At 39.2% G+C, this 13,943-nt stretch overlaps 1 protein-coding gene across 2 annotated transcripts in view; it reads left to right on the forward strand.

Moving 5' to 3' along the window:
• The window catches only part of ankle1 (ankyrin repeat and LEM domain containing 1), a 17,980-nt gene extending 6,029 nt beyond the window's left edge, over nucleotides 1-11,951 (forward strand). The window contains exons 3-9 of one of the 2 annotated variants that reach the window (XM_062028047.1): nucleotides 1,141-1,246; nucleotides 1,326-1,449; nucleotides 2,620-4,941; nucleotides 5,041-5,212; nucleotides 7,534-7,696; nucleotides 7,845-7,977; nucleotides 10,199-11,951. In XM_062028047.1, the coding sequence (XP_061884031.1) occupies nucleotides 1,141-1,246; nucleotides 1,326-1,449; nucleotides 2,620-4,941; nucleotides 5,041-5,212; nucleotides 7,534-7,696; nucleotides 7,845-7,977; nucleotides 10,199-10,365 (3,187 nt within the window). In that variant the 3' untranslated portion in view covers nucleotides 10,366-11,951. The remainder of the gene's footprint in view (nucleotides 1-1,140; nucleotides 1,247-1,325; nucleotides 1,450-2,619; nucleotides 4,942-5,040; nucleotides 5,213-7,533; nucleotides 7,697-7,844; nucleotides 7,978-10,198) is intronic. The other variant, XM_062028048.1, reaches the window with a different exon arrangement.
• The last annotated feature ends 1,992 nt before the right edge of the window (nucleotides 11,952-13,943 follow it).

A 13,943-nucleotide genomic window follows, 5' to 3' on the forward strand; every position in this document is an offset into this window, starting at 1 on the left:
AATACAGTACCTGGATGTAGGAGGACTTTGAAGGCAAATGCCAAATTATTTAAAGAAGTAGTAGATAATAGTTTTTTCTTTTTTTGCTGTAGTTATTGTGTACTATTTATTAATTAGAGATATGAACCTCATAGGATGTAACGGTTTTGTAGATACTGCGGTATTACGGTTTCAAAATCTCAATAATGCCGTGATGTGTGACGGTATCAAATGAAAACTTAGTGTGTAGGTACTTCCATCCATCCATTTTCTAGTGCTTGTCCCTTTCGGGGTCGCGGGGGGTGCTGTAGCCTATCTCAGCTGCATTCATGCGGAAGGCGGGGGAAAGCCTGGACAAGTCGCCACCTCATCGCACAACTTTCAGAAAGTTAAAGTTGAGAGACACGGTGGATGTTCTTGCACAGTTCTTTGCACTTAAAAATACTTGTTTTTAGTAATAAATATGATTAGAACAGTCTTTTTTTTGGACATATACTACAATAATATTGTACTGTGGCATTAATACCCTGATAATATTGTACCGTGAGTTTTTGATATCTTTACATCTTTAGAATCTCACGATTCAATTTTATTCCGATTGGGTGATGATTAAATTTAGAATCAATTGTCGGTTTAATACAATTTTCAATTCAAACTGTTTCTCGCAATATATTATTTAGTATAAAAATTATATTAAAACATTTACAAAATTGCAGTGAGTAAGCGCAGAGATGGCCTGAAAACGTATTTAAAAAAATTTACTCTTACAATTGTTTGATCAAAACAAAGTGAACTAATGTTATATTACAGAATAAAGAACTACTATATTTTGAATGTTGTGGTATTGTAAAATGTCACAAATAAATAGTAACATTTACAGCTAATACATATGATCGGTATTGGTATCAGCTGATCTCTCTCATGGATGATTGGTATTGTAATTGGCAGCATAAAACCCAATCAGAACAGCACTGTTGATTATAGTTCCTGCCATTATTGTACCACCATCTTTAATTGCTGGATATAATACTTGTATTCTTTTGTCAATGTCTGAACAGCCCACACTAAATTGTCCAGTGTTGTTTGGAAATGTGTTAAATCACAGCTTTTAAGAAAATTGAAGAAAAGTGATTTAAGTATTTTTTTCTGTTTTCTTCATAGATCATCAGATGGCCTAACTCCAATTCACATTGCTGCGCTTTGGGGATGTTATCAAAACCTGAAGCTGCTTTTAACAAATGGTGGGAACCCCAACATAAAAGACAACGTAAGCAGCTTTGCCTATAAGTTGACCAGCACACAGAATGTACACAGAATTCAGCCAAAACACTTCTTCATTCATGCAGGAAGGAAATACACCAGTGGTGCTTGCAGAGCTAGAGGACAATAGAAAATGTGCTCAGCTTCTACAAGATTACCTGCCCAGTTCTGCGAGCACAGAAGAGGAGGACTTGCCTCACTTCAAGTATTGTAAGTTTTGGAAAGTAATAGCTGGGAAATATCATTACTGTTCAATTGTTGTCCACAACTACATTACAACCCATAGAGAGCTTGCATAGTGTTTTTTGTACAGACTAGTAATATAACGATGTGAAAATGTCATATCATCGTTATTGTGACCAACATTATTATGGTTATCATTATTATAGCGGTATTGTTAAATGTTAAGTGCTTAAAAAGTACTTATACACACACACTGAAATCCATATAATTTTTAAAAATAACTAAAATAAACAGACCCACCCATTGTTTTGCATGTTTTGTGTTTATAATACTTCGCTGATAAGAGTGAAGTATAAGCATTGTGGTGTCGAACTGTGTTCAGCGGTCTTGAATACACAGTAAAAACACCCCTGAGTCAAATTCCTCCGAGTTTATATCAGTCTCTCTTTCTCAGTACCGTAATCTATTTATTTATATCTGCACCTTTTTGATTTTTTATCCTGCTCTACCATGAGCTAATGCAACAAAATGTTGTTCTTATCTGTACTGTAGAGTTAAAATTTGAATGACAATAAAAAGGAAGTCTCTTAAGTCTCTCTAAAAGAGCACAGCTTGTAGTTTCAATGTACACAATTGAATAGCTTAGTTACTCAGACAGAAATGTGTTTGTACAAGTTTAGATTGGGGTATGTTGTTTATTAATGGGGAAGTACGTTGATGTCTCTTGTATTCATGTTAGCCTATAAGCTTGCAAGTCCATCCGTTAGTTTATCAAAGTGAGGCAATCAATCGTAGTTTTTCCCAAATTTTAATTCAAAACGGTAAAACTAACCGTCGAGAGTTGTACTGCGGTAACAATTGATACCTTTTATCGTTACATCCCTAGTACAGACAATAAGTGAAACTGCATCTTTGCAAGGTACATTGCTTTAGCATATAGCTGTATACTATTTGTCATACTATCATTTATTTGTTATACAGTAGCCAATTTCAACTGTAATCAACATACAGGTTCCATATCTTGGTAAATATAAGATTAACGAGTTAGACAACACACCATAAACAATTTCACCTTCAAGTGCATGGAATACAGTACGCAAGTATGAGCATGTATGAACATTTGATCAGATAAGTTATAACCAAATCTCCCCAGAGCCATACTGTGTTAGTCATTGTCATCCTCTTATCTCCTTGTAGCATTATATTCCGACAACACGGACACATCTGGCTATCCTGAGTCCGACTACAGCTTCGGTTCCTACTCCTCGATGATAAGTGACCTTGGTGAAGCTCCTTTAAGCAGCACAAGGCGGTCATCATTTTTCAAACTTTCCAACTTAAATGGGAGGCCAAATTGCAAAGGAATACTGCATAACAGGCCCTCTGATGTGTACACAGAAAATAAACCTAATCCACATTGGAACACTTCTTTACACTGGTCATCTGAAGATGCCTCTTTATTATCAAGTACTCGCATGTCCGCAGTAGGAGCCACTGCACCAGACCCTAAGGATAATGATGTGTTTGCTACTGATGATGTGTTCCCTCCTGAGGGAAATATACCTACCGCTATAACTGATGGACCCAGTTCTCCCACTCAGCGCTATGCTCTCCCTGCAATTCTATCCAAACGAGCGAGTCGAAAGAGCGTTAGCTTCTGTAATGTCGATGAGTATTTTCCGGTTTTTAGTTCTGAATCTCCAAAACAGACACTAGCTGTCAATGATACCCAGGCTGAAGGCTATCTATCATTTGACCTGTCAGAGAACTCTGACTTCCTCTATTCAGAGCATTTTGCTACTGTTTTGCACAAGCTGGGCGTGGATGTCACCTCGCCAGATCATGTCTATGTTTTCTGCAGGGAGAGTAGTGAAAGCACAGATGAGGCTTTGGAGAAAACAGTCATCAGTCCCTGTACTTTGGATGACAATAATTGTGAAAAGGTTTTAGAGGATATAAAGGCACCTCAGGAGAACATACCAGAAAAGCCAACACATTGCAGTGGGGCCGGCAGTAGTAGTGGTAGTAACTACAGTAGTTGTGAAAGTGACCATTACACCAGCGCACTGGATGTTTCCGTTCACCCCAAACTATTGTCTGTATCTGAGAAAACTGCTGCAGAAGTTCCAGAAGCTCAAAGTGAATGTCCAGTTGATGTTTGTAAGATTGATACAATGGGCTTGGATGGTCATCTTCATCCAAGCCCAGTTGTTTTAAAGGCTTGCGCTGATCCTGGAGTAATTACTTTAAGTAAAGACGATCAGCCATTGAAAAACAGTAAATGTGATTCCGTTGAAGCCGAAGAACTTACTTTTATTTCAAGTCCATTTGTAACAGGCAGGACACGATCAAGGCAGAGTCGCTGCTCACTAAGGACAAGCAGCAACCCAGAAGACCTCTGTACGTCTTCCCTGTTTGATGAAACTCTACCTAGACCGTTGCGAACACAACGCCTGACTCCCAGATCTCAGAATAGTAACAACTCCTATAATTCACCCCGGGTTCCATGCTACACTCCAAACAATTTGGACAGACAAGGGTCTGTGTCTGGAGACTACCCTAACACTCAGTTCAGTACCTTCAACGCTTGTGGGAGCTCGAGCCAAGCTGATACTCTCATCCTCACAAACAGAGACAGTGACACAGTTGATCGATCACAGACTTTCTGTGACACTGTTATCTTGGAAGAAGATGACCCCTCAATGGATTCCTATGAAAGAAACCTAGCAGAGGTTATTCAGGCCATTCATCAGCAAAAGCTAGGACGTTGTGAAAGCAGGGATTTTTTGACTGATGACGTGACAAATTCAGATGACACAACAAAGAAAGCAAATGGAGCCCGTGATGAAGGTTGCCAACAAAAGGAAAATGTTTGGATCACAGAGGATGCTAATTCTCTCCCAGATTCTGTCTCATCTTCATCAAGTTCAAGCTATTTTTCCCCAAGGAGGTCCAGGCAAGACTCCGACCTCCCGTGCACTTCAGGCACCGGATGCACTCCCAGGTACAGCATGAGCCGGCTATCAACTAACCGCCGTTCGGAGCACCTGGCTAACCTATCCTACACCCCTGGAGGGCGCCCACATATTGACGATGTTGACAAACCAGTGGAGTACCTCTACACTGATACAGAACAGGGCCACAAACTGATCGAGACCCACATTCCGCCTACAGCTAACACCTCACTCAGTTCCAGCATGAGCACCACAAGCAGTGAGGAGACTATCCTCTATGACTGGTGCTCCATGCAGTCCAACAACAGGGAGGGTAAGGAGAACCAGGAACCACAGAAGCAACCCCAAAACAAGAAAACCAATGAGGCTGTGTGCAGAGTGTTTCAGGAAACCGAAGGGATGACAGACAAGGAGCTGAGGCGTAAGCTTATTGAGTTTGGAAAGAGTCCGGGCCCCATTACTAGTCGAACCAGGCCAGTCTATATTCGAAGGCTGTGCTGCCTGCTGCAAGACTCACATTACAAACCATCAGAGCACCAAAATCAAGTGGAACAACCCCAAACAGGTATCAATATTTCAAGTGAATTGTAAAATTATCTAATTTATTGTTGCTTCCATCACTTGCCATTAAATACTATTGTATTTTTTTTGTTTCTGCCATTAGCACATTTCGGTTATAGCCCAGAACTAAATTTGGCACTGAAGACTTTCAAGATGCCCGTCTGCCAGGACGACGAGCAGGCTTTGTGCCAACAGTTTGACCAACCTAATCCGAACAGAAAGTGGAGAGAAGGCTTCATCAAGTCCAGCTTCAACTACCTGCTGCTCGACCCAAGGTGCCATCCTTCGCCTTCCAAGAAGAACAAATACAGAGTAGAGCCTTGCTGCACTATTAACTTGCACTCTTATGACACTTAATTAGGTACACCTGCACATTATGATCAGATTAATTGCGAAAATAACAAGAAGTACCGTATTTTCCGCACAATAAGGCGCCCCGTGTTATTAGCCGCACGTTTAATGAACGGCATATTTCAAAACTTTGTTTACCTATTAGCCGCCCCGTGCTATTAGCCGCACCTACGCTACGCTAAAGGGAATGTCAACAAAACAGTCAGATAAGTCAGTCAAACTTTAATAATATATTACAAACCAGTGTTCTAAAAACTCTGTTCACTCCCAAAATGTAATGTGCAAATGTGCAATCACAAAAATAGTAACACTCAAAATAGTGCAGAGCAATAGCAACATCAATAACTCAACGTTGCTCATACGTTAGTGTCACACAACACACAAAATAAACATTTAAAGCTTACTTTCTGAAGTTATTACTCATCTACAAATCCCTCGAATTATTCTTCTTCGGTGTGCTTCACTTGTTTTTTGACACCATCGATGATGTGGACGCGCATGCAGTCGTAGATCAACAGGGACGGCGCTGCGTGAAAAAAGTCACCCGGTGTCTTCGCGTAAACGTCTATCAACCACTCGCTCATCTTTTCTTCATCCATCCATCCCTTCGAGTTAGCTTTTATGATGACGCCGGCTGGAAAGTTCTCTTTTGGCAAGGTCTTCCTTTTGAATATCACCGTGGGTGGAAGTTTCTGGCCGTTAGCATGGCAAGCTAGAACCACAGTAGGACGACTTCTCATTCCCTGTGGTGCGAATATTCACCGTACGTGTTCCCGTTGTATCCACAGTGCGGTTCACATCAATATCAAAAGTCAGTGGAACCTTGGACGCGTGTCTCTTAGTAGGAGACATTTTTTTGTCTTTACAGAAACACACAAATGAAATGAAATATCCGCGAGCTTCTTCTACGAGGGCGGGTGCTCACCTTGGCGGTTGCTTACAGTAGAATAAGAAGCGCTTCCTCTTCTATGGGGGCGGTTGCTTACCGTAGAAGAAGAAGCGCTTCCTCTTTTACGGGGAAAAAAGATGGCGGCTGTTTACCGTAGTTGCGAGACCTAAACCTTATGAAAATAAATATGAATATTAATCCATATATAAGGCGCACCGGGTTATTAGTTATTATGTCTGCTTTTGACAAAAATTGTGGTTTTTAGGTGCGGCTTATGGTGCGGAAAATACGGTACATGGTTAATACATTGTCAAAACTGATGACTATTGCAACTCTCCAGTTCTGCTTCTATGCCCGATTAAAGGGTTTCGTCAGAATGGGCATCCGGTGGGAAAAGAACTAGGCCCTGGGTGTGCCAATTTGGCCCACCGATTTGTTTTGTTAGGCTCGCCAAAAGAGTGGCTTCACCGATATAATACATACTCATACTGACCTCTTTCACGCTCACACAATCAATGATTGAAACGCCAACTAGTTGCAATCTACTGAATGTGATGGTCTCCATTACCCTATATCAGTGGTTCTTAACCTTATTGGAGGTACCGAACCCCACCAATTTCATATGCGCATTCACCGAACCCTTTAGTGAAAAATAAAACATTCTAATTCAAGACAAAGTTATGTTTTTTTTACTGGTGCACAAAATAAACTGTGCATGAACATCCCCTTGTCCAAAGAACAAAACCAACACATGAACTCACAACAAATTACACGTCTGCAAATCAGATGGAAAATTAGAGGTAACATTGTTTGGGGGTATCCATAATACGTCGATAGGGAGAAGTTTTTATGTACACGATGAGTTGGGTGTGTCTTGACCTCCGCGGCGCAGGCTCCGCCGAACCCCTGAGGCCGACTCACCGAACCCCTAGGGTTCGATCAAACCCAGATTAAGAACCACTGCCCTATATACTGTATGGAGCTAAACTCCTCAATTATGGTGGCGCTGTACACTTAAAATCACTGTTCCCACGGCCTGTTGGCACATTTTCACTTTGACCCTTGAAGGTCTGGGCAGCCCTGAACTAAGTCGAACAAATCTTGTTAGTGACTCCATGTGGCGCCCTCTGATTGGTGAACCTGAAGACAACCACCATTATTTTGTAGAAAGATGAGTTTTTGCATAGTACCTGTTTTAGATCTCATTCAGTTGTGCAAGTATACCCAATAAAGTGGCCAGCGAGTGTAGCTCAACAAACATTTACATTCTGGTTTGCATCGTTAAAAGCTGCTACTCCTGGAATACTTTGGTCATTATCTCTAAATATGTATTTTCTGTGCATCCTTTTGTCTTAGAGTGACGAAAAACCTTCCATTTCGGAGTCAAACTATGACTACACAGGAGTGCTTCCAGGCATTTGTCCATGCTATCTTTTATGTGGGCAAAGGAAAACGCTCCCGCCCCTACAGCCATCTTTATGAGGCTTTGGAATACTACAAAGGAGATAAGACTTCGAAGGTAACAAGTTGGTGTGCATACATCATAAAATGTGTTTTGAAGTCATTGATTAGACACATGCTCGATTTAGAAAATGTAAAATAATTTCATTTATGTTATTATAACACAGAAAATAAAAAAATTACCCTCTCTGTTATTTTTGTTACAGAAACTGTGCCCCAAAGTTCAGCAAATCCTTCAAGTATGGAACGCCGATCAGGGAGTCATCTCTCTGCATTGTTTCCAGAACGTCATTCCGGTGGAGGCTTACACAAGAGAGGCCTGCATGGTAGAGGCCATCGGTGAGTGAAAGGAAAACACAACTGATCCTGTTCAGATTTTATTGAGTGACATCATCAAAAGTCAGAACATTTGATGAAACATTTTTGTTTCATGGTTTCATGATTAGGCCTGGGCCGATAAGTCAAATAATGAAGTTATAAATGAAAATAAACTTGATAAGTTTGCCGGCGTCGATAAATAATCATGTCGGTCTTGTCTGTGTGTTTGTTTTCTGCTTCTCTCACTTTCAAACCAGGTGCAATAGGTTTTACTCTGTGCATTGCTCTATACATGAGCATGATCGTCCAATAGCAGAATTAAACGAAGGGAGTGAATCCTGTTATCTGTCTTGCACAATCTTTGTCTCTGTGAGTGCAGGCGGGACTGCTAGCTTCCAACAGCAACAGAGCCTTTCAAGTCATGACTCGCTAGTGAAAAACAGAGCAAAGTAACAACAATTAGGAGGAAAAAAGATGATTGCAAAGCCAAACGTCTCATATTTCGGCCTTAAACCAAATGAGCAAGATTAGCCTATCAACACAGACGAACAAGTAAGTATGCCAACTTTGTTAGAAAGAAATAGCAACAAAAATCACCCGACACTGTTTTTACAAATAAAGAAGATGGAAGATGTTTAATATTTATTAAAGTTCAATTTTTGCTAACACAAATTGAGAGTCCTTTTTATTTTGTATTGTTTGTTTCTGAATAATACAAATAAAACTTATTGACCTTCCAATTACAGTAATAAAAAAAACAATTGCAATTAAAATAGGAATGGTAAATAAAAATATACTGTTCATTTGTATATCGTAATTTCCGGACTATAAGCCGCACCTGACTATAAGCCGCACCAGCTAAAATTAGGGGAAAATACAGATTGCTCCATATATAAGCCGCACCCGACTATAAGCCGCAGGGTTTTGATGTGTAATTACCGTAGTATATAGGGGTTCCTGCTACCACGGAGGGGATTGTCGGGACAGAGATGACTGTTTGGGAACGCAAAGCGTCCCATTTATTAACAATAAATCTTTCAATCATTCAATCAAACTTTCACATCTTTGACATGGCGAACAGCATTCGTGCAGAGTACAAATAATACAACGGTGCAAAGTAATACAAAGTGCTCGCCTGTACGTTATCAAAATAACCAGCCTACCGGTATATGAAAAGTCAGTCTTTAATCATTGTGTCATCGTCTTCCTCCTGCGTACTAAAACCACAGAAATCCTCTTCGTCGGTGTCGGAGAAGAACAGGCCGTAAATAAGCCGCACCGTTGTATAAGCCGGAGGGACCAGAACGAGGGGAAAAAGTAGCGGCTTATAGTCCGGAAATTACGGTATTTATTTTATGATTATATATTATTTTTACATTAGTGCTTAAATTGGTCTCAAAATAATGCTGACAATAATATTGCTTATTTGCAATATTTTGTGGAACAATATATTGTCCAGCAAAATCTGATATCGGCTCAGGTCTAATTTTGATGTCACTGTAACTTTCAGAGGTTGCTGTTACGTCATATGCAAAGCCAAACTGGCAAAGTTCAAGCCCTGAACAGAATTTGATTTTGAAGCAATTACATAACCAAATTGTTTTACACTTTTTTTACTTGCGTGAACCGAGTTTCATACTTTTTTACCTTTAATTTGATGCATATTTTGTACTAAAATGTCTTTGTGGAGGTTGCCCTCTAGTGGGTTCTTCGGATCACCACACACTTGCACGAGAGCCCGGTATTCAGGATTCTACAATGTCTCTGCTCCGTGACTTTTCAGTCTTTTTGGCGTGTCGTCTTTCTGGCCTTTTCTCTCTCGCAATGTCCAGCGTCTATGTCCGCTCACCAGCACCAACTTCAACTCCAACAACGTGTCTCGGTCTGGCCGCTGCTAATAAGGGCGACAGGTGGTTAGATAACCAGCCCCAGCTGGGCAATCTACTCACCTGCCGCGGGCTTCGAGGCCGGTCCTTACACACTCCGCTCCGCGGCAGGCCCGCAGACCACGCCCACCTCCACAGTCTTTTGGAAATAAATTGTAGTAACACAGTATAGTCAGTTTTTTTTACCAGCTCAGCACTAAAACTGTGCGCCATCGGGTACAATAAAGCTGTGGGGGAATTTATTGTCATCATTTTTCTATTATTCAAGGATGGAGCAGAAAGGGGCTAGGAAAACCCCATCAAGCAGTTTGTTACCAAGACCAGCCTGTTAACGACCTTCTCTCCATTCATGACAGGGTTGAAGATGCTCACCAATCAGAAGCGGGGAGACTTCTACGGCGTGGTATCAAACTGGCAGTTGAAGAGAAAGCGTGAGCTGGGCGTCCACCTGCTCTACAGAGCCATGCAGATATTTCTGGCTGAAGGTGAGAGACAGCTCCGACCAGCAGACATCCGACAATAAAAAAGAAAAAATTACCTGAAGCTGAAATGTAATTAGAATTTGACACAGACTTTGATCCTGATGATCACATGGACATGTAGACACTCATTTTTAAAATTTTCTAAAATGATGTATGAATAATGTATTTACTCATGAATTACAGCCGTGTGGAAAATCACTTCAAGATATCCTCCAGTGGGATAGTTTTATTCCTTAATACTGCCTTTTTATATTGTAATGTATTTGTAGCCTTTTCAGGCAGGTCAGTCAAGCCCTGCTTAATTAGTGTAATTCTAGTACGAATGCAGTTCTCCGCTTTGTAAATCTCAATCATGCAAGCAGACATAAATTCTGTAACCTTGGTTTCACTCCCACAATTAGCCACATATAATCAGCACTAGTATTAGCAATCGCTTGATAGGAGTTTTCACTAATTATGTATCATGGATAACATTCTCAAACAATTCAAGAGCAGATGTCATCAACTAATATTCACGCAACATGAATTCATTACATAGAACACACATTGCTAAGGATTGAAAGCCTGGAAATGGTTATGTTTTGATCGAAGTACTATATAATTATTAGTGATGGTTCAATTGATACTGTGGTTTTTGTCTCTATCAACGATCTGAATGGAAGTAAAAAAAAAAAAATCCAAAGTGTGGCATAATTTTGATCTTACAGTGCCAAAAATGGTAGATGTTCTTCTTTTCCTGTTTACCTTTTGGCTCATTGACCAGAGTTGTGCCTTTCTTATTCCTTTCTGCGCAGCTAATCGTTTTTAAAAAACAAAAACAATATTTGCTAACTGTTAAATTGATTTGCAGGTCAGGTTTGAGCATTATGAAACACTAACATAGTATCAGTGCAGTGTCAATACAGCTGATACTGAGGCATTGTTTACCCATCACTAGTAATTATTGACTGACCGCAATATTGACATTAGACAGTATTCAAACAAATGTAAGGCATGCTTTGTTTTGTTTCATCATGTTTCATAATTTAGGTATTGTTCAAAAGTGAATCCCTTACAATTTGTATACTGAAACGTAGAGCTTTGTTTATAAGAGGCTAGCTGCTATGTAGCATTAGATTGAATTATTGTTTTTTTAAAAATGGTAAAATGTTTACATGGTTTGACTTTGTGTTTTCTGTTATTTTTTATTTCAAAAAAATCAGGTAAGCGCCCACTAAAATAAACATGATTGGGTTTGTATAACTGGATGTATAACACTGTAATTATGATATGAACTTATTTGTAGACAATAGTATAGCGTGATATAGGTTATTTGTTTCAGACATGCTTATTGATAAGTTACATTAAGGAAAATCACATGGTTACATTTGCACCATTAAACATGTATGAGAAGGAGTAGGAACAAGCAGAGCTTATTTAATCCTACCCCTTCTCTATGTATGTTACCGATAGTTCATCTACACCATCATTTTTACATTATGTTTATATGGTGTAATCAAAAAGACAAATGAACCCTCACTGCTACATCATTTTTTAGAATTAGTCAAAAGTCTTTCTTTGTCGTTGTTTATGAATTGTACTTTCTTGTTTTTGTAACCTGCTATCCTTTGTATAAAGAAAAAAACAAGGCCCGACTTGAATGAGTCATTTACTTGCATGTGCTGTGTATTGTGTCCCCCTTGTGGCCAAACGAAGTTACTTCGTTTTGCTTTTATCAACTCCATGTATCATCATTTTCAGGATTTATATAAAATGAAAGGATTCACATTGATCACACATTTTATGTAATTTTCCCAATAAAACTTTTTTGCCTAGATTAGCAGGTTGGCTTCTCACCTGCATTAAGTATTTACCCTGCTAAACCAAATGCACACATGATCCTAACTCACATTTTAATAGTGTTATTTAGATCTAGTTTTACTGTAATAATGATTTTTTCCTCTCACAGTCTGTACCTGTATCACATGTATTATTTTTTAACTCTAGAGATGACTTTACTTGATAAACTACACAAATTATCTGGAATAAAATGTTTTTAATCAAGCCTTTGCGGTAGACTTAGTAAAACATGTCAATAGTGTGTAAAATTGAAAACAATAATTAGTTGTTTTCTTTTGGAGTGAAACTCTTTATGCAGACATACAAAGATCACACTAAATAAAACAATGGTTTTAAATCCTCAAAGGTTATGTTAAAACATTTCATAATTTCTAATGTGTTGACTATTTACATGCCAACTTAATAATTGTATTGACATTTTATGCTAAATGTATTATTTCAATTAGTCATAACTATCATAATTTTCCTTTTTAATATTTTTGTGATGTTGTGCAGATTATTAATGCATGTAATAGAACATTGCAAACATATTTAAATAATTAATGTATAATTTCATTTCCCCAAATGGTTATGTATTCCATTCAAGTCAATGCTTCATTATCTTTAAAAAAAAAAAAAACAGTCGAGACATCAAATGTTGAGAAAATTTAATAAATACAAACAGCATTGCAACAAACGATACATATGAAGAGAAACTGTTCATGTCCAGCATACAGTATATTTCTTTGATCAATATTAGTTTTAACAATCTTGTGGGATCAAAACTAAATTAATGCATATTTTATAGTACAATATATTTACATGCTTTTTTTCTTGAGGTAATACTTGCAACTACATCTTATACTGTAAGTAAATGTAATTTTCTTTCAAAGGTCCAACTATCTCCCTATCTTCTTCATATATATATATATACTTTTTGAAACCCCCACCCCAACATAACCTTCCAGCGTAGCCATCGTGATCGAGATGCAATCTGAACTTCCTGTCAGTTCGTGCGGGCTGCGTTTGCCCGTTATTGGTGGAAAGCCCGGTGGCGCAGACATAAACAATGGCATCATCAGCATATCGTGACGTTATTCCTTGTGATGGTCGGCTGAAATCTGGGACACAGTTGCATTCATCGTTCAGTGAGCTCTTCTATACAGTTAAACCCACCGACAGCAATGAATGTTGATTGTGACCTTTCTGGTTGTTTTTCCCTTTTGGGAAAAATAAAGAAGTCTGCATCTTGCTTTGGTTTTGGGGGTCATCCAGGAAGCCGGGTTATTTACTTGTTCTCTCTGTTCTTCTTTTTTTTTTGAGTAAATGCCTGCTACAGGGTACAATCAACGGTCGATGGTTTTGGCAATGCAGACAAACTCACCGACAGCGTTGAATGTTCACTGGGGCGAGCACACGCCTGATGGTGACCATAGACGGACTCCATTTCATTGTATCAAAACACTCTCAATTCAACACAAGTTTGCATTAAGTAAGCTAATTTGACAAATGATTTGCATGCACCCACTCACTACTGAACCTGCAAATGAAGAGTGGACAGGGATTAATCATACAGAGGAACTGTGAAGTTGGTGTAAACATAAAAAAATGTGTTCTTAGAGTCTCTGCCACCTGTCCTTTCCACTAACAACGCCTTTGTGTCGTATGCACTTAACTCGGATGACACATCCTCATTATCATAGAGTTCAGAAGAGGGCTTTATTTCCCTTAAAGTAGCAGTCGAGAGCGAGAGAAGTCATCTTGAAACTGCTGAGTCATAGCTGTTATGTGGTCTCTCCGA

Source organism: Entelurus aequoreus, linkage group LG19 (assembly GCF_033978785.1).
Source record: "Entelurus aequoreus isolate RoL-2023_Sb linkage group LG19, RoL_Eaeq_v1.1, whole genome shotgun sequence".
Lineage (NCBI taxonomy): Eukaryota > Metazoa > Chordata > Actinopteri > Syngnathiformes > Syngnathidae > Entelurus > Entelurus aequoreus.